Genomic DNA, 23,945 nt, shown 5'->3' with positions numbered 1-23,945 from the left:
TTAAAAAACCCTGTTTTAGGCGAATGTGGCATCAACAAAAATACGCTTTCGACACACGCGGGTGCGCGTGTTAACATTTGATGTTCAAATATTGAGCGTGATATTTTAGACTTTGTGCAAATAGCTGCTACTGCGTGTACTTGCCAAGCAACCTGGTATTTACCATCGGACTAAATATATAATGCGCAATCATTGTGGCTATGCAAGGAACGTTGCCCCGAAAACATTATAATCTGATCAACCCTCATCCTCGTTCTGTTAAACAAGTTCAATAATTTTTGGGAAATATATTTAAAAAACGTCATAGCAAACAGCTTTACATTTTTTTTGTCTGCGTCTCTTTTTCACGCGTACTTTACGTTTGACAGAGACAAACCAAATTTTTTTTGGATTTTTTGGATTTATCCTACTTGTTGGTGTAATGTGAATCTCGGAGGGAGGGGGTAGTTTTTGTAAAACAAAACAAAATCATGTAAAAAAAATACAACATTGATGTAAAACCTATTTGTGTCCCCCTAAACTTGTTATGCGTTTTAATTTCAATATTTTTTATATCTGTTATATGTCGTACCATAACATACACCAATAAATGCACAACACCTTAGCTTAGAAAAAAAATTAGTAGGGTGCTTACTCCTACTACACTAGCTAGACTCGACCCAATGGCAGCATCCTGAACTCAAAGCCGTCGTCAGAGGGCAAGGTAACCCGGCCGGGGCACTTTAAGCTCATGTTTACGTGTTTATTTGACGCAGAGTGCGCTCGACGAATAACTTCGGGACTTCGATCAGTCCGAATTCCGGTTTAGGCCTAAACAATCTCGCTTTGGGCAAAACAAGCTTTGGCTGAAGCCGGTCGTCGTCGAGAAACAGAAAAATTGTGCAGCATAGGCGAATCGTTTTAATCGATGCGTCTGTCGATATGCATTCATAAACTTCAAATTAGGCACGGACATCTGTTTGATAAGTTTTGTTTTAGGAAAACCCGTATGGTAAAACCACGATGGGGCCGCAAAAAAGGGAAAAAACTCGGTAAATTCCTAAATCCGGCCCAAGTTACAATTTTACGAGAATTTAAAAACGGAAGCCTCAAGGTCATAAGTATAGCCAAGACATTATTCGCGGATAACGGAAGTACCTAAAGTTTAGGTACTGGGGTCCATGGAACCCTTGGGGGTCCGTGAACTAATTCCAGGGGGTCCATGAAGGCCAAATTGAAGTATTAGTGTATATTTAAGTTATCAATTTTTCAAAGAAAATAGTTTACTAAAAAACATTTTAGCACTCCATTTTACTTAAATCCTCAGCATATTTCTGAAAGTCTATTTGTATTTTGACGTAAATTTGTGACGTCTTTACAAAATTTTCTGCGTATTGTGGTCCGCGCGAAGCAAAAAAAAAATTTAGGGGACCGCGGTAAAAAAAAGTTTAAGAACCCCAAACCTAAACGAAGCATTTTTTAATTATTTCGTTGTTTCAAACTTTTTTTCTACAGTGAAAGTAAAACGTTTTAAGCCCTATTGGATTCCACTGAAATTCAAACCAATTAAATCAAATCAGAAACTTGGTTAAGTCAAGTCAAACCCCCAAAAAATCGTTTGATTTAACCTGGTTTCTATTTAACGACTTAAGGCAAGCCAACGCCAAATCCGCGTATTCACGACAAGGCTAATCGAAAAGCAAAGGGTTAAACGACTAGCAGCGAACAGGGAGACAAGACGCCAACTATACCAACAAAGCCACTGAGGTGACGCGGTGCTTATTTTAGATACAGAACGGAGCACATTTAGCGGGCACATCCCGAAGCCTAATGGGCGATTTTAAGGGACATTTTACGAGGCTATAAAGCTGTTAGAAATCGCCATGCGGTTTTATAATGAGATTGTCTTGTTTCTTTTGCTGTAGTAGCGATCGGTTATCGCGAATGGACAAAAGCACCGCAAACTTGCTAAATCAACAGCGTTGCTCGCTGACGGAAAGTGTCATGTTCACAACGGTGATGAATGTTGATTAATGCTGGTTTGGCCTCATTTTCCTCCAAAGAGCATAACTCCAAACGCACGTGTTAGCGTTAAAGTGTTTCAGGTGCCACAAAGTGTAACGTAAGATTTCGCGTAAATAGACATTAGACAACGCTAAATACAAAAAAGGTTTCTTGCACAAAACAATTTTTTCGGCATAAGAGGTGTCTTTTAGCATTAGAAAACCATCCCTTGGTTATGGGAAAACTTTCAGCATCCAATAATTAGTGCAAAAGGCAAACCAGAATACGTAACAAGTGGAAAAACGAGCACACTTTGCACCACTACAAACATATCAGCCAGACTACGAGGATTAAACTTTCACCCGATGCAATTTCGTTCTCTTGAGAAACCCGTGAGTCATATCTAAAGGAGGTTTATTCTAGGAGCAAAATCGCTAGAGTGAAACCTTTCCATGGGCTTTAGTTAGTCGAATTGGGTAAAATTTCACATTTTTAGGCAAAAATGCTGAAGGAAGACACTGCCTGCGTTTACGTAATCGTGTTTCCGCAATAAACGAACTGCGTAAAAGCATTGAGTGTAAAATTACGTGAACGAGTTAAGTATTGCCTTGTTTCCCGAAGATTATGAGATGGATTAAAGCTAAGCTTGTTGCAAGGGTAACGTGGAACCATGTCTAAGACAACCAGGCGTAAATATGGGGGAAATTATCGCCTATTCAAATAAGCCAGTTATTACCTGACACTTAGGAAGTTGAGCAATAAACAAACAGTCTTACGAATCAATAAATGGTTTCTATAATTACCACTTAAAGTATTTCTTTGTTAAAAATTTAAATAATGGTATATTATGGAATATAGTAGACCACATGGGTTCTTAAAATTTGTTATCGCGGATCCCTAATTTTTTTTGCTTCGCGTGAACCACGGTATAGGCAAAATAATTTCAAAAATGACGTCACAAATCACAATACAAACAAACTTTATAAATCTTTTGATTTCGCTCCAAAAAATGTAATTGTGGAATGGAGTCTAAAATACAGTCAGTGCAAAACCGTTTCATTTTTAATTAAACTGTTTTCTTTGAAAAATAGATTACTTCTTAAATATGCATTAACATTTCTTTAGGTCTGTATGGACCCCCTAAAACTAGTTCACGGACCCCAAGGTGTCCATGGACCCCAGTTTAATAACCCGTGGTTTAACATGATTGAAGAATAATATATTATGGTCTACAACTAAAGATACTCAACATAAACCAACAGCGTCCAACATTTTGCCAAAATAAACTATATTAACTCTTTTACTTTCGAATTGGCCAAACAACAGCGCATCGCTGGGTTTGGTGTGCGCTCAATTTATAGATGATTCTATGTTTCAAAAGCCACTAAATATAGTTGTATAATCTGTTTGCACTGCAAATTGCAGATGTGACCTTTTCCACTGGTGGTATTTTCTGCCGAACGCTACTCTTTAAACGCCATGGGTCATTATTTGTGGTGCAAATTCGCTTTTTTTGCCAGTTTAACTTTGCCAGTTACGTGCGTTACAGCAAATCAGCTGTGTGCAATCATCTGTGAAATCTTTGACATGTACCAATAATTTCGCCTGGTATTTAATTCAACAGGTTTACAGCAAATAATAAAACATATGTGTATTGCTATTGCACACTGTCTGTCGTTTGTTTAGTTGAAACAAAAGTTGGCCACAACAATAATGAGCCTTTAAAGTTTAAACATTGTGTTGTTTGTGCAACGATATACACAAAGTTTTGAATAGTAAGAAATACAAAAAAACTTCTATTTTTGTTTTATAGGTTTTTTGTTACAACAGGAGCAAGACAATGGCGTGTTTGGGTTTCGAACACTATAATATTAAATGAAATTTAATAATAGATAGTATCAATAAATACAAAAATTATCAGATAAGTTTTGAGGCCACAATAAAAATGCCCTGCAAAGTGTACTTTTCAAATCATACAACTGCGGTTTCCTACGATTTCTCAGGAATATCGATCGAAGATCGTTGTACACAAGTAGAATGGGCGCTTTCGCGGTAGAATTTCAAAGCGACGCATACGCACTCGGCGGTCGCATCCAATAAACGTTGCGTGAAGACTACAAAAAGGCGGCGTCGACACTTCAGCTCAAGTACTCGCAGTTGAGTAGGCGCTGTGTACTCGTGGGCCGGCCAGACGGCGTGAGGTTTTCTATTTCGAGATCGAACTCTTGAGGAAAAACGCAAAAACCGCGGCTAATTACAGCGCTTTGCAACAGTGGCCTTGTAGCGATTTAAAGAATTTATATACGACAACCCAAGTAGGTTGAACTTTCGGGCCCCATGTTTATCTGTGTGCGCTGTACACATCGGGCAAAGGGCTGCCAAATCCACTTCAAAGCAACATCCTCCGCCGCAGTTATATATGGTTTGTTGTTAGGTCCATATCCGCACATACATGTTATATAGTCTCAGCTTTTCTGAAATGTTGACGTTGTTCTTATAAATATACTCCGTAAAAAAAGTATTCTTCTGTTTCCTTAATTCATAAAGTGGTAAAATGCTCTGTTTTTTTAATAAAGGCTGGGAATTTTGCGTTTGTATGATTTGGGTGCAAATCTCGAAAAAATCTGCTGTAGTTTTTTGCAAGTTTGCTGTGGTTTATTGTATATCGTTCCCAGTCATTTCTGTACGTTTATCGATGACAGGCCATTGGCTGCTGCTCAAATCAACAGATGCATTGTACGGAATCTATAAATTGCGTTATGCTGGCCACGCAATTCTGGTTGAGGTTTCAGATACCAAGTAGCGCATAGCATAAACCTTGAACAACAAAAGAGGCTATTGTTTTAGAGTTTGTCTAACTCAGGGTTACTCAACTGTGGCCCTCGGACCCCTGGGGGGCCACGGAGCGGTCATTGGGGGGTCACGGGCATAACTCTCCAGCTAGATATTGCGAAAACCAAAGTGTCACTATTTTCAAAATTTACCAGTTGACTTGATTTTGTGTTTTTATTATGACTGCAAACCTTTCTTGTAACGGTTTGTAACACATTTTTCTGACACCTGCTTTGACTCGTAAGTATGATGTTTAAAGTAGAATATGAAATCCTTTTTATTAGTTTTATCGCGGACAGTTACGCCTAATTGGTCGTTCGCGAGTGACAAGTTTGCTTTGAGACCTGCCGCTGTGGCGAAACAATTACTGTGCTCCCATATACGTAGCCAGTTCTGCGTCAGCGTTTTTTCGGGCGGCCAATTATTACTCGGCGATACCCTTGGCCTAATCCAGGGGTCGGCAACGTACGGCCCGCGGGCCGCCAATGAAAATTATCCGGCCCGCCGCCTCTTTGACAAACTAGACACGAGTCCATTTCAAATACTTTTTGACCATTTTAACTACCTAAGTGCGAAAAATTTTCGCGCTTCCTGCGAATGATCTTTGTACTTTTGGTTATTTTACGTTTGCATGCTGTCTTTTGAGCTAGATCAACGCTTTTTAACGGTTGCGTCGTGGAAGGCTGCCAACTGCGTCGCGGACATGGCTGTATATTTATTATTAACGTAAAGAAGTAAAACAAAAGAAAATACTTTAAACACAATGCTTGGTATTTTTATAAGCAGGGGGGCACCAGGGCCGAGAGCCTTTCAAAGGGGGCCACGAAGCATAAAAGGTTGAGAACCACTGGTCTAACTGCTTCCCATGCTCCTTGACAGTCTTATGGTGACGAGCTTTTTAGGGCTAAACTTTGCGTTTTGTTTTGTGATTTTAAAATGAAACTAGCCATCTTAGTAAACAAACAAATGTTTATGTTGTATAACCTAACAGAAGAACATCTAAAATAGAATTACATGATCTGTATATTTTTTACCGCTTTGAAATGTGTTTTGCATTTGAATCTTCAAGATAAACGCGGTAGTATCTCGAAAATATTATAAATCATATAGTTGGACACTAAAATTCAAGTTGAAGAACGCCCTTTTTCGCGACCTAGAAAACCTATAAAGAATCGAAAGTTACAGCGTTCAAAACTACAATGTGATATTCCTAGAGCAAAACCACCACTTATATGGAAGGCGCGGGTATATGGTTCTTACAATTGATTTGACGCCTGGCCTGCAATTGCCGGGTTAGGCGATGACCCTTGATCTGTCGCTACGCGTAGAACGACTTCGAATTTTTTGGAAAATTTTACACACCCTGGCGCTCTTCCTATTTGGTATGTAGAAAGTAAAGCAAAAAAACGTCTACAAACACCGCATACTGCAAGCCACATTAATTGGGTTAGGGTGTCGGTAAGCGTTTGGGTGTGGTGTGGGTGAGTCCAGTTTTTAATTATAATGCTTGACCCACCCAAACGCTAACCCGCACCCTAACCCAAATAATGTACGTTGCGGTATGCGGTATTTGTAGACCGTTGTTTTGCGTTACTTTTTACGTACCAAATCGATGGAGCGCCCATACCCTTCTGCGCATATTTTACCCAGGTTACTAGATTTCGACATCAAGCATATCGAGTTGCGGACAATGCCGATTTGCAGAGGAGATTACGACGTTAAAGCTGAAGACCGGATTTACACCAATCTTGTTTGTATACTGCCCTGCAATGTGCCTATATACAGTCTTAATCCAGGCGTTAAAGGAATTAATGCCACAGTTCACGAATTTTACTGCAAAAATTACAAAGCTGATTTGAGCGAAAAAAGCTTACAGATGGTAAAAACAGCAACAGCTTTAAAAAGGCTTACAGAGGGTAAAACAGAGCAACTCCTACAATATAATCATGAGAGGGTAGGCGCCTAAACAATTTTCAGTATGTTAGTTAAACTGTCTGTTGCATTTTAAAACCGATAATTGAACAAAACGCCGTTTGTTTAACACAAGTTTTAATTTGAGACCCAGAACTAAACTCGACATGACTTTGCATTTTAAGCTACTGCGAAGGCTATATTATAGAATATCATACAAACTGAAATATAACTGAATAGTTATCAAGATAAAACAAAGACCGGTATTCAATCTTTCGAACGGTGAAGTTCAGTTTATTGCTTAACCCACTACTTCTTCAACGGGTAACCAGTAAAATGAAGAATTTTTGATACCCCACAACCAAATTGTCATACTTTATTTACGCACTAAAGAAGATGGCGTGCATTGGAATGCATGGTGTTTTTAACGATAAACTAAAAATGATTGCTAGCCCCTACTTTAATCTAAAAATCGCATTTTCAGGCATTTCTTCCTAGCCAAATTGTCATGGAAGTGAACTAGGGGAGGGTATTGAGTTACAAGGAGAGCGTTGGGCGTCGGTTTGAGGTGAAGTGGAATTGCGACCAGGACTGTTTCGCCATCGAGCGCCGCATAATTGGGAAGCTTTCCAAACCGCGGCAAAAATACCGGCACTTTCTCCAACCCCTTTATCTCGCGTATCTTTCAAGAAGAACGGTGTCAGTTACAGAAAACACAAAACGGAGTCCAAGGTCCCGGTCGTGGGATAATCGTTCACAAAAATCAACAAGCGTTAATGTAAAAACGGTATCATGATTATACAGTGCAGCCTTTGTGAAAATTGGGTTGATGTCTTTTATATCAGAAAACGCCAATGGAATTTCAAACACGAAACGGTTTGGTTCGTAGTCTAGGGCAGGGCTACCTAAATGGTGGACCACGGTCCGAATTAGGAGCCCTAGTGTTAAATGTAGGCTATCCTGTTTATTGAAAAGTAGTTGTATGATTTTTGGACATAAGACTGGTACATCAAATTATGATCAAAGTATGTAGCAGAACAATAAATCGCTGCGTGTTTTCAGACTTGGTTGATTTTCATTTAATCGTAGTATATCGCTTTTCATTTTAAGCATATAACCTTGAACAATTCCTAAAATATGTCAAACTGTAGTATCCACACCACTACTAAAGCTAATTGATAAGCCATGGGCCCTTGTCTAAGGTGTTCATCTATTATCTGATGGTTGGGGTAATGTCAACTAGGCCCTACTTGTAAGTGCCGCCCAAGCTGATACGTATCTCCGCCAGTAAACATCAAAACGTTTATCGAATTTACAATAAACAATGGCGGCCACTGTGTTATCGTATTACTTGTCGTATAACAGAAAAGGCGCTGGTCTAAAATCCTACCACATTTTCGTCCGAGGATTTCTACTGCTAACATTGTTTGGGTTGGTCAAGTATTGTTACTATATTTATTCTCTCATGTTTATTTCTGGCGCGGGTCTAGCATCATATACCACGGATTATATCAACGCACAATATTTGGGTTTGGGTACGAGTTGGCGTTTGGGTGTGGGTGGGACTAAGTATTACATAACCCACCCTAACCCAAATAATGTGCGTTGTGGTAGGATTCTAGACCAGCGCCCCCATTTTTTTTCTTGCAATTTCAATTATGACAAGTCGTTTCGTTACAGTACGAAAACGTGGTAGGATTCTAGACCAGCGCCAAAGCAAATACCACTTACCTCTTTGACTTTGTCGTTTTGCCCTTCCAAGGCTAAGAGCGTCATTTGGGCTCACTTCGCTATCCGCAGATTGTGTGCTTTGCAGCTGAATTATTCCAATCAGCAGCGCCAATAAATAAAAGGCGCGAAAGGCCCTGAGCGTCATTTCTCTTCTGTTACGTCAACAATGGCACGTTCTGCTAATCCTTAGTGACGCCAATTTTGAAACTAGCACCACACTTGGTCTATTCTACTGCAATATAAAAGTAAAGTGCTAATTACTAGTACTGTTTTTATATTAGTACGATGTCCGAAATGCTGCTGTGATAGACTTAGGGTACCGGTACACTGTCGTTAAACATTTATTTTCCAACTTTTAGTTACACTTCATAGTTTACTAAATGATGCGTATAACTGTTTTACAGATATGATAATAAAGAATGAGAGAGACAACATTTAGCCATCAGATTTGTGAAAACTGTGTTCTCGTTTAATGACAAACACTTCCCTCTTATGAAATTTATTTCTACTTTTATTGCCTTTGCCTGGCATGTATAAATGTATTTACATCTATATAATTTTGATGCGGCATACTGAAATTTCAAGTGTTCAATAGAGAAATCTTATGTAGCCTACTGACTAAGGATTTTGTGAGTCCCCTGAATTGCCTCATACAAACATTATATATCTCATGGATTACGATAGTTTCCTTTGAATAACTCGCCATTACCTAGCATTCTGCAACCATGTACGAAGAATGCGAAATAGCTTTTCTGTTTATTATATGTAAACTTCTTGCGTCATATTTGGTGTGAAAAATTCTTAGGGTGCTTTCACTTCTATCTAGCATACGTAAAACCCCAGCCTTATGAATACTAAACAGACGCGAAAACGTTGGAAAAGAGTCTGAATTTGCGCACAAACTGGCATTGATTTTACGCCTCCAAGTCTAGACGGCGCCCGATAAGCTGGGTTAACCTGTCGCGAATTCTATTCACCTTATCTCGTTTCAATTACTCCGAGGCTTTTCAATCGAGTCGACAGTAAAATCGCCTTGTCTTGTAAAATGAAAGCACCTCGATAAACTAAGATGACGAGCGCTATTTAGCACGGCCCACCGTTATCTGTTGGCGGCTTAAACTAAACGTCCAACCTTGTTTACGTCGTAATAAAGATATACAGTTAGACAAATAGCTTTTCAGCTGTTATACGTGTTTGACAGGGAGATCTACCATACATTCACATATGTAACTTTAAAACTAAAACAATAGTTAACCAAAAAAAATAAACTTTTGCTTTCATAATAGCTTAAGGCAAGCTGATAGTGCAATAGTTTATTAAGAAACTAATAGGCAAACAAACGATTTTTAGGCAAAATCTTTCTAGTTTTCATAACTTTGTGCTAAACGACCCAATTTGCCCTCGTATTTTAGTCGGGATTCTATTTTGCCCAAAAATAACATTGCCTCAATCGAAAAGGAACCGAAATCAGGCCAAATTGAAAGGCGACGCATAAAATGTTTTAAACCACTGATTCTTAAACTGTGTGCGTGGAGACATTCACAAGTGTGTGGCGGAACTGAAACAAAGATAAATCTTGGAAAATAACCTATATTTGCATTACAAAACGCAAACATGCAAGCATGCGAGATTAAATGAACGCCATTGGTTTAATAACTTAAAATAATATTATGGTATAGTAACTTATTGCCCCACCAAATTCGAGCGATGTTAAAAAAGTTAGACTTGTAGAATATTGTAAAAAAATGGGCCGCGAACTTACTCCATGTGCTCAATAATGTGCTGCAAGCTAAAAACGTTTGGGAACCACAGATTTAAACCCTTGGGTCAACACGCCGATGTCGTCAGCCCCTATTCGCCGAACATAGCACGGATTCCGCAGCTTCCAAACCGTAAAGGGGGCTGTCCATCACCGAAACCTATAGCTGATCGCAATCATTCCCTTGGTGGGTTTGTATAAACTATATTTTGTACAACCCCGCGTGTGTCGCGGCATTTGCACTTAACGGGGAATTCGTCCCGGCTTTTTGACCTTTTAACACAAACTAAACACGCCTTTTCCATAACATAAACAGTCTTTAAGGCTTTTTACCATTACTTCCCCCCTCTCCTTACCCCCACAAAACATGGCACGGCAAGAAGTTTACAATGAGGACCGGTCTCTTTTGAGTGGCCGTAGCCAAGCGTTGCAAAGTGCATTCTTTTGAATGAAAACTTTTTGAGTTTCGTGTCCTTTTCAAGAACGTGGACGCTCTGTTAGCTGTTAACTGTATGAGTTTTCTGAGAACACTGCTAAGCTTATAATTCAAGATATACTACGTCCATTGATTTATTATGTAATAACACCCGAACGTAGGTAAACTATGCATGAAACTGTAATTTAACATAGCTTAATAATGAATTGCAAAGCCAAAAAGTAAGACTAGATCGACATCATCATCATTAACTTAAGATGATACATGTTCGAATTGAAAAGTCTTATTCAAGATAATGTCGATTTACTCAGCCTTTTTGGCTTTTGTTATCATTATCAAGCTACATCTGTACATTATATAATTATAATAATGTGCATATTATAATTATAATAATGTGCAACTTGAGAAAGCAACCTACTCTGGATTTCTTGTGGCATGCTGCATGACATCTAGATTTGTCTCTACATCATTCACCAGCTGCCGTTTTTGCATTATTATCTCGTCATTCTTAATTACGTCTGCTCTCGTTGCCATCCAAACGCATTGGTCCGGAGGCCGTATCGCGCGCAACACTCGGCTCCTGAACGCTGAACTCTAATCCCGCCATACCTTGGCCATTTTTCGTGTAATCCTTTGCCACACACACGCTCGTAAGCGATTGCTCAAAGTGCCAACGTAAGGTCGGTTAGCCGTATGCCCTGCTGCAATTACGCGTCGACCAAAATCGTCCGGGGCTATTTGAGTGGGCCCGAGCGCGGAAGAAAAAAGGCTGCGGACGCCGCGCAAAGCGAAGAACCTTCGCCGGTGAAACTACGAAAACTTTTACGTCATCGTTTTTTTGTTGGGCCCGCCTGGTTTCCGAGGACGGCTAAATGTGACGTCGTTCGGTAAGGTTCGCCGGCCCGGTTTGCTCAGGTGACCTAAAATGGTGACTGGCGATGCCCCCCGGTCGCTGTCGCCGTAACAAGGGTCGTTCTGATGCAGCTCGGATACTGACCGTGACTGGTTTCTCTTTGCGCAAACTGTAAAGGCTATAGACGCGATTTCGAGACAAATTCGGTACGGGTAAGGTTGTATTCAACCGGTTCGAAGACATTAATAAACATTGTATGTCGGGATTGATTTCCTTTAATGAGAAAAGTTGTACAAGTATATCTAAATAGGGAGTTGGGGATTTTTCTTTATCAATGGAAGGCATCTTAGGACGTATTTCTTTTTTGTCATTGGTTTATCAGGTCTTCCTGATTTTAAGGGTAAAAATGTACATTTATCAATTTAAACCTTAAGATAAAGGCACAAACGTGCAGTTCACGTTGCATGAAAAGGCACCAAATGCAATGCTTGTGAATTAAAATACGTATTATTGGAGTACCAAATCACAGAATGCAATACCTGGTAAACGAAAGCCTATCAAACTTTTCAACAAAAAGCTAAATGCATGGATGGAAAAATTAGGGTACGTTTCAGCAAAAAGTACAAAATATAACACTGGGTAAATTATAAAACGCAGTTTTACATCGCACAGAAAGCATCAGTCTTAAAGAAAATTTCACTCAAAACATGTTACGATTGGTAATACAATCAACATGGCCACCATACTATGCGAAACAACTCTTTAAGCTAACAAATCGACCAAATTTGTTGTCGTTTCGTCGACCGTATCGACTCCCCAGCGGTGGTCTCACGCGACCGCAACAACCTAATCAACGCTCAATGTTTGCCGGTACACATGATTACGTCATTCGAGGTACGGCTCAGCCTTCGACCGTAACGGCACTGGCTGGCCTGCTTGCCAAGCGCGCGACGGGCAGACAATGCACAATAGAATAAACGCGACCAGGCAACACTCTAACCGTATTTCGTGAGACGGTAATTAATAGCCTTTGTCAGGCCATTGCCGCCGCGAGAGATAACCGCTATGGGTCGGCTGAGGTTTGCAACGCAAACAAGGTACCGGTTTACACATGACGGAGTCGAATAGAGCCGGACTTCTTCTTACTTCGGAGCCTTTGACTGACTGCTTGGAACCTAAACAACTTGCTACTAAATATCAGTGTTGTAATAACTTAAGTCAATGACATGACTTAAGTTCACTTAACAGTTAACTCACTGCTTTTAAATGATGTGACTTGTCTTAAGTCTTTTGGACAAATGACTTGGGTTAAAATGAAGTGTTTTCCTTAAGCATTTTTGTTATAAAATTGAGCTATTTATCCTAATTTCTGCATAGAAAATGTAGAAAATGATTTGCTTGCTTTATGTTGCGTTTTCGTTTTTTTAGTTTAGTTATTGTTTATAATCGTACGACTTTAACAATTCCAATGGTATAACGTTTCTTTTTTATGACAATGACGTGGCTTGAAATTGACTTGCTCAAATTATGAATTGACTTTGACTTAAGTTATTTTACAATTAAACGGTTTACACATGACGGAGTCGAATAGAGCCAGACTTCTTTTTACTTTGAAGCCTTTTTTACCGCTGTGGCCAATTTGCCTGGGCCGCTTATAGTAAGGGCTATAGCGTTTTTTCATTTGGCTTCGCTTGAAAAAGGGATCCAACTCAATACTTTACGAAGTCGAATCGTTTAGCCAAGCTTAGGAGCCATTTTTACTGCTTTTGCCAATCTGACTGGTCGCTTAAAACAATCTACCGGCCTTTCTTTTCCATTTGCTTTTGCTTAAAATAGGAATCCGGCTTAATAAATATGCTCCCTTTTAATTCACTATTTTACGCTATTTTCTCACCCATTGACCGGTTTAAATGCCAATCAAGCATCTTTTTTGTATGATTTAAAATCGTTCTGTTTCGGTTTCGTAAAATTTTCGCATCTTTAATAAACAGAAGCAGACTAATTTTGGAAGTGCTCTTACCAACTGGACACGGTGTTAAAAATGCTTGCTAAAAAGAAGACTTGTGCTTGACAAAGTAGCAAAAAAATGGCTTATAAACCAGCGGTTTTGGTAAAGCGGCTCGTTTGGGAGGCGGCGATCCGTTCATAAGGCGGCTTTAAAACAATACAGCTTTCTAGACCGAGCCGCTTAATGCCGCCAGATTCAGCGCCCAGGTATTTGCCTCATGTTTGCCCTCCGTCGTGTTTTGCCAAAAACAAAGAAACAACGCGCCCGAAAACCTCAGGGCTAAGGCAAGCCGAGGAGGTTTGCAACTAATTTGCGGCAACGCGGCGGTGAGGTATTTAATACGAGGTGCTGTCGATGTATTAATTCGTGCGCTGCTGTCAACTCAAACGTATTGCAAGAATGTGGAGCCGAAAACTGACGGTTTGGCAACGAAACAAAAGTGACGAGGATTATTGATGTTGTGAAACACGCATAATTGCATATGCGCCTTATACACGCTTGATTTTGCTGTATCCAAAGAGGGTAAAGGTTAAAAAGGTATATGTAACAAAAAACAGTGGATTATAACTGGACAAAACTAAACTTCTTCATTTTAAAGCAAATATTGACCAAATACCCGGAGAAAATTACCTTTGGACATTAATTTTATTTATTTTAGTTTAAGCGCCGTTAGAAAAGACATGTATGCACCTTCCATTTTTCATTTTACCACAGCTTGTTCCGATTTAAACATGTGATTACCCTCGGTCACATTGTATTTTACTTGCTAAAAGGGGCGGATCCAGGGGGAGGGGGGGGGGCAAGTGCAAATAAATGTCTTTTTGGTTTATTTTAACTACGCAAAGTTAAAATTCGGATTTTTGTGTGACTTTTAGTATACCTTGCTCATTTCGATAATATTGTTTTACCTCGAAGCGTCGTGCGTCTTATCAAACCTAATAAAAAAGTTTTGGCAACAAATATAATGTCGTTATTTTCGCTTTGCAGGAATCGATAACATTTTGGTAATGTAGGGCTGTGTGGAAAGTAACATCTCCCCAACCCAAAACTTTAACAGAGCAAACAAACTGTTCTTTGTGCCATCACATTTTTTTTGATGTCACATTTGACGTAACTTTGTACAGCACTGTTACGTGTGTATTGTTATGACATACATTTGTAGCGTCATATGCAAAAAATTGCAAATCCGCCTTAACAACAATCGTTAATCTTCGCCTGCCTGCTACCAATACATCGTAATTGTTGCTAAACATATACTGTAACAAAACTACTATTACAGCGCCTATAGTTTAAGTTTATGGACCACCGTTAGCATTTTTCCTTTTGTAGTCAGTAAATAAAAACATCATTTCTATTTTAGCGAGCTGGATAGAATTGAAGTCAAATTAGCGTGGTCGAATGTTGACTATTTATTTCTGGGACGATCACAGAACTTTTCTGCATGTTTTGTGTTTATAAAGGCTTTCCAGTGACTTTGCAAAAACACGACCAAAATCCAACCAGATTTTGTTTTCACGAATTCGAGAAAGCCGGGATTACCTGGACAGCACCTTGAGCTGGGCGGGCGTTCGACGGCCTTTGTTACAAAAACGATAATCCCCTTCCAGAGAACCTTGCATTGCGGCATTACGCGGCTTATATAGGCGCATTGGGTTTCCGGCGCTGTTAGCTCCAGTGAGGTGTTAGGTCAACACACAGAACTCGTGCGGTGTGTGCGTTTGCGGGTTGTAAAGCACCGCGAAGTGTTTGCGCACGGGTAATCGCTGAAAACAGAGGCGATAAGGGTGTCTGGCGAAACCGGGCCTCTGGTTATTGGGACCTTTAAACTGCCGCGAGTTTGCCAAATGTCGGGCCGCAGCTATACGGGGCACGCCAAACTCCCTACCGGCAGCCATTCCCGGCCTACTTGTTGGTCAATTGGAAGAAAAAGACACTAAATACACGTTCACCACGTTTTTACATTACTTTCTTTACTTGATTTTAGTTAACAACAAAAAAATTAAAAAAACGGCACCCTACCGCATCCCTGCATTAAGTTGAAAGGGCAACCTTTATTGCATCTTTGGTCATTTGTTTAACTTCAAGCCGCTGTAATACAGCTAAAGTATAATTTGTTAAATTATTGCAACTATTAGGCAAGTAACAACGGTGTTTTTTTTCTTTCGGGCACTTTTGACCTAACTGCTGTATTTATTTATTGTGTTAAACAAAGTGTTGCTTGTTAGTTACCGTGCAGCTGACTCGAAGGTCTATTGGTTCCGTCGCTAGTCCTGCCATATGATAATAACTGAGACCACGGTTTTAATAAAAAACAAACAAAATAAAACGACTAAAGAATGAACAGTCAGGCTGCCAAAATAATGCAGTGATTTGTTTTCCCAATTGACACAGACGGTAAGGTGAGGGCAATGCATAACAGTCGAACTTGTAACACTATCCTTAAGAGAAAGTAGTTATTAATAGCGTTACCGGGTCATAGTGAACCGCCAAAACGGCTGTGCCGGAAAGGCCATCTGCGGTTTAATCAAGCTGCGACCCATTGTCACGCGAATGCCTGTTTTCAAATTAAACGGACTTTTTGACAATCGATGCCAGACGAGTTGGTTGATTTTAAAGGTTCGCACGTTGAAAAATACTCGTTTTAATTTATCTGAAGGGGTCACATCTGTTTCTAACCGCAATTTCAAGCATCGATATTTGGTTAACTGGGGTGTTTCAAAGTTCGTGAGATAATCGCTGTTTTCGTATTTTTGTTTTTTCAATTTGAGAGAAAATACACACATCTGGTGTTTACTGAAATTTTAACTACCGAGTAAAAATACGTTAAAAACAATATTTTAGTTTGTCAGATGCTCAAGATATTTCAGGCATACGTTTAAGGGCGAAAGTATAGACATCTGACTTTAGAAACAACTGGAGCATTGGAATCAAAAAAATTATAAGAAACTGAAAAACGAAGCTATAACATTTTTCTTACAATAGGCCAGTGGTTCTCAACCGGGGTGCCGCGGCGTCCTGCTGTGCCATTTTTAATGCTCAAGGGAGCTGATAGGTATTTGGGAATTTCTAAGAATCTGATTTTTGCTCAATTTACTTTTTGATACAACTGTTTGTGTACCTTTAGAGACCGTTATATAAAATCACACTTTCCTACATGTTTAAAGTTGATATGTTGTTGTAGTTATACACTTATAGTTACATTTCGTCAAATACTCGACGAAAATCTATTTATTATTTTTGAGGGGTGTTACATGTTTTTGGCTGGCGTAAGTCATAAAAGGTTGAGAACCATTGCAACGGGCCATTTGCACATTCGTTTGTTTGCTTTCACTGTGTTTAGTAGGTGGGGGAGTTCTTTGAATCATTTTTGCATTTTCAGGTTTCCTGTCGCCGTTATTCCTGGTAAAGTTTAAGGCAAAACACGACTGAATCACTAGGCGTTGGGACGCCAAAAGACACAAGCAGCCCACGCACCAACCACTGAAACCGCCGAAACATAATGACTCAACGGGACATTGTTCAGGCTCGTCGCTTCTCGATTCCTGTTTATTCCGCAATTCGGAGTTTTTCGCCACAACATTAGTGCTGAGTACTGGCGAAATAGTAGTGGGTATAGGGGAAACTCTTTAAAATGCCAGTCGATCTTAAGACTGTTTATAAAAACAGATAAACTATAAAATCGTTTCTTAAAATTTTACAGAAATATTTATTTCGCCTGTAAGGCATCATAAGTTTCTGTACAAAAAGTAAACATGTAAAAATGCCAATAATGTCAGTTGTAATCAATAGTATAAATTTTTAAAACAGCGTATGGTCTGATAACAACATACCTTTACAAATATAAAAATACAACAGATACTTTTCCAATAAAAATGGTTATTGTCACCAGAGATACCTTTTTGCGTTTAAGTGTATCGCTGTTGTTAACCAGAGAGCACGCGCGGAGATTTTAATTTACAACTTTACCCACTTATCTGAGTAAACAGCAGAGCGCTTTTCCTCCATCGTGTTTGCCTGTTTCAAATTGTTTAAATGCCGCTGCAAAGGATTCTGATTTATGATCTTGGTCGGCGTGGCGGGTATATATCTTCCAAATGCATCACAGTTCGATTGATGTTTTCCGCGTTATTAAAACCATCTTTGCCATCGTTAAACATTGATCAACCAATGTTGGTTCGTTCGAAGTTGACCTCCAAAATATGTTTCCTATTTCGCTGTGGTATTGGTTTATAGCAGTATGTGGTCATTAAATAAGTTGTAGACATCTTTGAGAAGAGGTGAAATTAATTTATGTGATGGCCAACAAAATTCCTACACTGAAGTCTTAGGATTGGACACAACTGGTTAACCTCTATATTTGCACACTGGTCTGCACATTGCAGTGTGACCAAATAGGCTCATGGTTTACCGAACAAGTGTTTCCCGACAAATAGAAGTCTTTTTTTGTCAGAATTATCGTTTTGCAACCGATCAGATACTAATTTGATAGGTGCATTTCAAACATAATTTGCGATTCAACAAAACATTTTTTTTTAGAAATTACGGAGTTAACAGCCAAGTGTAACTTAGATTTTTACCTGATTAAACAACTTGTCAACATTCCATCTGAATGTTTCAATCTATCATTTTGGTTATTTTGTTACAGCACTGAAGTAATTGAATCGTACGACAGTATTTTTCGCCCAAAATATCGGGTAATGCTATCGGATTAATATACAAAAGTATATATATTATATTCCAAAATAACTCCCCATAAAGTAACAGGCGATTTCTACAGCTGGCTAAGAAATGCCACGCCGCATTCTGTGGATAAATGCATGCATGCTTTGCTGATGCCCGGTTGCTGCTTGTTTGCACACGCATCAGCTGCGTTTTGACGGCAGCAGGCAGCACTAATGTCGGTTTGCGGGGTACAGTCAATGAATCTGACTCCCAAAGCAGCGAGGCGGTAGATACAGGAGAGGGCGCTGGTCCGCTGCCACATTTTGCATGAGATCACCTACAAGAAAACCCCGCTGTTCTCGGCAAGCCATATTCGGCCCTTGATGCGAACCATTCATGCATACAGACTCTAAGTTACCCCTTTTGTATTTACGTGTAGCTTCCATTACGTCACAAAGGTGTGTTTCTGTTGTTTATGGCGTAATTATAAACAATTATAACTTTTTTTGCATTATGTTGCACAGTATTTGCGTATTTCAAATATAATTTTTGTAAAATATTTCGCAATTTAGCAAAAAAAAATTATACTCAGTTTAGTAAAACAAGACTATGATTGACATCTAATGTATGGGCAGTTTTTGTTTATGTGTTGAAAGTCATGGTTTCATTTCTACGGATCAACGAAATTTTGATTTGCATCATTGAGATACAACGTTTAGTCCTGTTTTACATGTTAGACGCGACACAAACTAACATGATATTCAACGATACAGCAATAAATTTCTTCAACAAAATACAACTTATAGGTTGTACATGGCTAAAGAACTAAAAGCCAAAAATTGAAGGTAACAAAGCGTTGATTTTTCACGGGCATTTCCTATATTGATTTCAAGCCTTCGAAGAGGTTTCGGAAGAGATGCATAAGAAACCGTCCGTGCGAATCGGCCCCCAGTGACCCAGGGACAATAGCGGCGGGGTAAGGTTGCCGACGGGGGTTGTTCACACCTACAGTGGGGCCGAACAGTTGGCGCGGAGGGTCAAAGTCGTGATAACCCACTCACAAGCAGAGCCCCCGACATCCCCTGTTTTGTGCCCCCAAGAAAAGCTGAAATAGCCGTAAAACAGCAACACAGTGACGATTACCCTGCCTATTCTAACTGAATGTACCCAATGAGCTTTATACGACTTTTTTTTTTATGATAAACATTGAGAAGCTGATTAGGCAGAATTGATTTCGTAAAAATTGCGTTTTTTTTTAATAAAAATATTAAAGCCATAATATTCAATAAAATCGACATTTCGCAGTTTACAGACGTTTCAGCAATACCGCATGCCATCATCAGTGTAAAATTCTTTTATCGAATATTATGGCTTTATTATTTTTATTGAAATTACGATAAAAAACGTGTATTGTATTCCAAAATGAGTTTTTTGTCCCTGATTATTATTATTAATACATATACCGACAGTTGTTTATCGCCTAGATTGAATGCAGGGCTGTAATGACTTTGCCGGAGTAAACGATTTAACAGCAACTTGCTGCATGAGCTAGATAATATTTCACGCCAACTTTCAGCATGTTGTTTGATACGTCTCGCAAACTTCAGTTTGAGTGATAATTACATTTTACCTGTCTTTTTTCTTGATAAACTTAAATAACTTTGGTATTATTGACGGAACAGGTGCATTTGTAGCATCACAATAGCGCCACCTACCGCCCTTGGTCTCTTGTACTTAACATGGTGTAAGAAATATTTACCTTGTGGTGCTTTGAAAATAAAATGTCGGCAAACCCACATTCGGTATGTAAGCCTTCTTCTATTTGGGCGTTAATATTTCTATTGCATTTCCTAAATATTGTTTTACCGTCAACTGCTTAATTTTTAGCAAGGCGTTATTTTTAAACTGTTAAAAAAACTTTTGTGCTTAAAGTTGCCTCAAGTTGCCTCAATTCTGGCGTAAAAAGCGTGGTTTAAATAGGTTACTTTGGGAAAATCCCGTGTTTTTCTACAACAAAGGGACTTTTTGAAAAAATCCAAAATATCGAAAACATTTTTTAGCTTAAATGTCCTGGCCGGTCGTAAATTTTATTAAAAAAAAAAAAATGTAGACCGGTCTCCAGTTATGCGACTTATTTCCAACAGTCCAAGTGGGTTTAACGCAATAAATTCCGTATTAAACGCAATAACGACACACGAAAAGATTTGACACAATTTACAGCGGTAGTTACGAACACTTCAGGTTTTCGTCTCACAACGGGTGGTAAATACGTCACAATTGGGTCAGGGTGACGTCACGAATATATTGCTCTTCGAAGACGTAGATTCCAAGTTGACGGGGGGACGAAAAAAAAAGTTGGCTTTATAATTTGAGAGCCTAACCTTAAAACCCTAGAACCCTTTTCCTAGCCTTCACCTTAAACCTTACCTCTACTCCAGTCAGGTTCATTCACATACTATTGTCATTTATTTCCCGCGGAAAACAATTGTTAAAATTACCTGTTTAAAAAAAAAGTTAATCGGTTGATTGGTGACCACCTGTAATAAAAGGTTTACCTACCTGTATTTTCTGCGAAAAAAATGTTTAAATGCCAAATGCCTGACAAAAAATGGGATTTGGTTAAATACCTGTAATAAAAGGAATCGGAGAAATGCCTGAAAAAACTAAATGGTTTGGTTAAAACGTGTAAAAAGAAATCGTTAAATGCTTATCCAACTTCCCCCAAACAATAGTTTGCTTTCTGCTGACTTAATAATCTGGCAAACACAAGTTTGCTAAATCGGAAAAACCAAGTGCAGCTGACTCCATTGTTTTTTTTTTAAGTGTCGGGTTTTGTTTTTTGATTTAATGTTATTTGATATGACTTACTAAGTGAAAAGTCAAAACAAAAAACACTGTTCTTTCGTTGGAGATGAATTCCGTCGTCTCATCAATTCGTGGTAATATATTTAATCAGTCCAATGCAAAAAACAGAATTAGACAAGAAGTCTCCTCAAGAGTTTTCATTTGCTTCTCTAAGCACTGTATTTTTGCATTGAACGAGTTCGAATTGCGTTTACTTGAGTTGGGGTGGAATATTTTCACATCCCATAATTAATTAAAACATGCAAATTCCAACAAACACATGTGATTGCCGATATATACCGTTTTGCTGATTCAAAGCGGTGCAGTACGATGATTACCCGAATACAAAGTGCAGTTTTAAAGTTAAAAAGCTCTGAACCAAACCTGAAACTGTTCTGCCTTCAGAAAGCTATAAAGTTGAGTGCAAAACGTCTACAATAGAAGGCGTGGCTGTCACGCGAATATGTCGATTGTGAAATTTGATTTTATTGTCGCGAGCATAGTTAAAATGTTTCGCAATAAGCAACGCCAACATCGGCCGTGGAGTAATATTTAAAGATATGCCTGCAAAAATGGTTTAAGGGGCTATTGACCGTACGAAGAGCTTGGCAGTGAGACATCTCGTGTGTGGTAATTCTATACGGTAAACCACGATTCAGATTTACCGTTTTAAACGCACTGTTATTATTATAAGGTTTGAAAAGTTGAACCGTTCAGATTTTTACTCGTTTTCAAGCGGTTGCCTTACTCGGCAGTTTATTGCTGCCTATTCACGGGGACAGAACAGAATAAATATGGGAATACACTGCAAGGCAAGGCCTCGTTCTTCAACAAACGAATCTAAATTAAATCGGGCTACCTCCGTCAGCTATCTTGAAAACCAGTGGGGTCCTATGCCCTACGCGAGTTTGATGCCAATACTGGTTTGTATTGACTGGCGTTACACGGACACAAGACAAGTCCGTGAACACAACCGTCGAAAACTTAAAACGCGAATCCTCAAAGAGTTATAAACCGCCACTTTGTAAAACGACATCTGACGAAGCTATGTGGCGGGGTTATCCACTAATTAAAGAAGCGATATAATAGCAACCTACTTCATAAATCCAAGGTGCCACGACTATTTCTATGGGACACCTATAACGCAACCTAACCTTCTACGTTGCGCCGCCAAAGGGCAAGTGAGGGACCCTGCCCGTGCCTTAACTTGCCCCAAGCGGTTTCCCTGCGTTAGAAGAGGTTACAACTAAAGCCTATAAACTCCAAAGCCGAGATGGACGCGCGTGACAGCCACTAGTTTTATACGGCACCTCATTTTAGTTGTTTTCCCCAGTGGCGTACAAAACGAGAGATCATCCCAACAAAACGTTCAACGTTACTTCGTCCAAATCAGGCAACGAACATGGTTCGTCCAAGTCCATTAACAAAAAGAACGTGTAACACCTCGCACACTTGTTTTCAGCAAGAAGTTGCGCATTCTAAAATCGCAATCAAGGCTCAAATTTCGCGCAGAGCGTACATCAATCGCTGGTAACCGGCCATTGTTGTCGGCCATTTAACAAGTAAAAAAAGATGTAGGGTTACAAAATGTTAGTGTTTTGCTGACGTTTGTTTTAACAAAATATACCCAAGTTTTACTAACTATTTCTCAAAATAAACCTTGGTTCAAGTCAAGGAACATTGCCCCAAGAATCACGTCAAGTCAAGTTAATTTAATTAAGCCATTACACAACTTTTAACTGCTCATTTGTATACTCAAGCCGCTGTTTTCAAACTCACTTAACTTAAGTCTTTAGGCGAATTATTTAACTTTGATTCATGTAAAGCAGTGTTTCTCAAGCCATGGGTCGCGTCGCCGTTTGATTTGGTTGGGTCTCCGACTGCAGTAGATCACATGGTTTGATATACTGAAATTGTTTCTGAACAAGATTTGTAGAAAATTTATCCGAAATAATTTACGTTTTGTTAGTTTCTTTAAAGGTGCTGACCTACTCACTTTTGCTTAATCTTGGTTTTTCGCCTTGTGTCCTGTTGCTCCTTGAATGTTTAATTGGTAAACCGGTAATCCAAAAAGGTGTTATGAGAAGAACATCGGTAAAGGAACACAATGCCCTTGCTCGCATGATGACCGGGTAGGTGCAGTCTGCAGTGTTGTAGACAAGTGGCCTAATCATGAAATCACAAGTCCCAGTCAAGTCTTTTGAAGAATAACTTAAGTCCAAGTCAAGTCGTTATTAAAGCAATTGGAAACTCCAAATCAAGCCCTTGTCAAAAAAAAATTAAAATTAACAAGAACAAAATTTAACATGAACCGCTTTAGACAAGAAGCAACGACATAATACTACTTTGTAACCATTTAAGGTTAGATAATATTATGGTATGTCCAAGTAAAGTCATTTGTATGAAATAGTTTGCCCAAAATACTTAAGTCTAGGCAAATCACATATGAATTGTGATTGAAGCGCACTTAAGTCGAGTGTTTACCACACTGCTAACTAGTAGACTGGGAAGTATATATTTTAACATCTTGTCAAGTCATTTGTAAAATTACTTGAGTTCAAGTTAATTTTTTTTTGAACAAATAACGAGTCAAGTTATTATTAGAGTAAATCAATTCCAATTAAAGTTCTTATCATAAAAATTAAACGATAAACTATTAAAATTATAGTAACTCGTTCGATTGGGAGCTCAACTGAAAAATGTAGAACATAACAAGAAAATTGTTTTATTTGCAAACAATGAGATGAATATCTAACTTAAAAATCATATATCAGTTTTTATTTGCTTGTCTTGCTTATGTTTTCCTGCTACTGCAACTCTGTACTTTGTAACGCTTATATAATGCCAAACTTTGATCGTAATGAATGTGTTTGTATTTGCTTAACCATCAATTCTCATGAATCTTTTCGTCAAACTGTTTGATTTT

At 38.9% G+C, this 23,945-nt stretch overlaps 1 protein-coding gene across 1 annotated transcript in view; it reads right to left on the bottom strand.

The window, feature by feature from the left end:
* The window catches only part of LOC146157324 (complement receptor type 2-like), a 79,745-nt gene extending 71,064 nt beyond the window's left edge, over positions 1-8,681 (bottom strand). The window contains exon 1 of the mRNA XM_083388172.1: positions 8,458-8,681. Coding sequence (XP_083244298.1) covers positions 8,458-8,602 — 145 coding nt within the window. The 5' untranslated portion in view covers positions 8,603-8,681. The remainder of the gene's footprint in view (positions 1-8,457) is intronic.
* Between the last annotated feature and the right edge of the window lie 15,264 nt (positions 8,682-23,945).

This window comes from Ascidiella aspersa, chromosome 4 (genome assembly GCF_963924565.1).
Source record: "Ascidiella aspersa chromosome 4, kaAscAspe10.2, whole genome shotgun sequence".
NCBI lineage: Eukaryota > Metazoa > Chordata > Ascidiacea > Phlebobranchia > Ascidiidae > Ascidiella > Ascidiella aspersa.
This window is presented reverse-complemented; position numbering and strand designations above follow the sequence as displayed.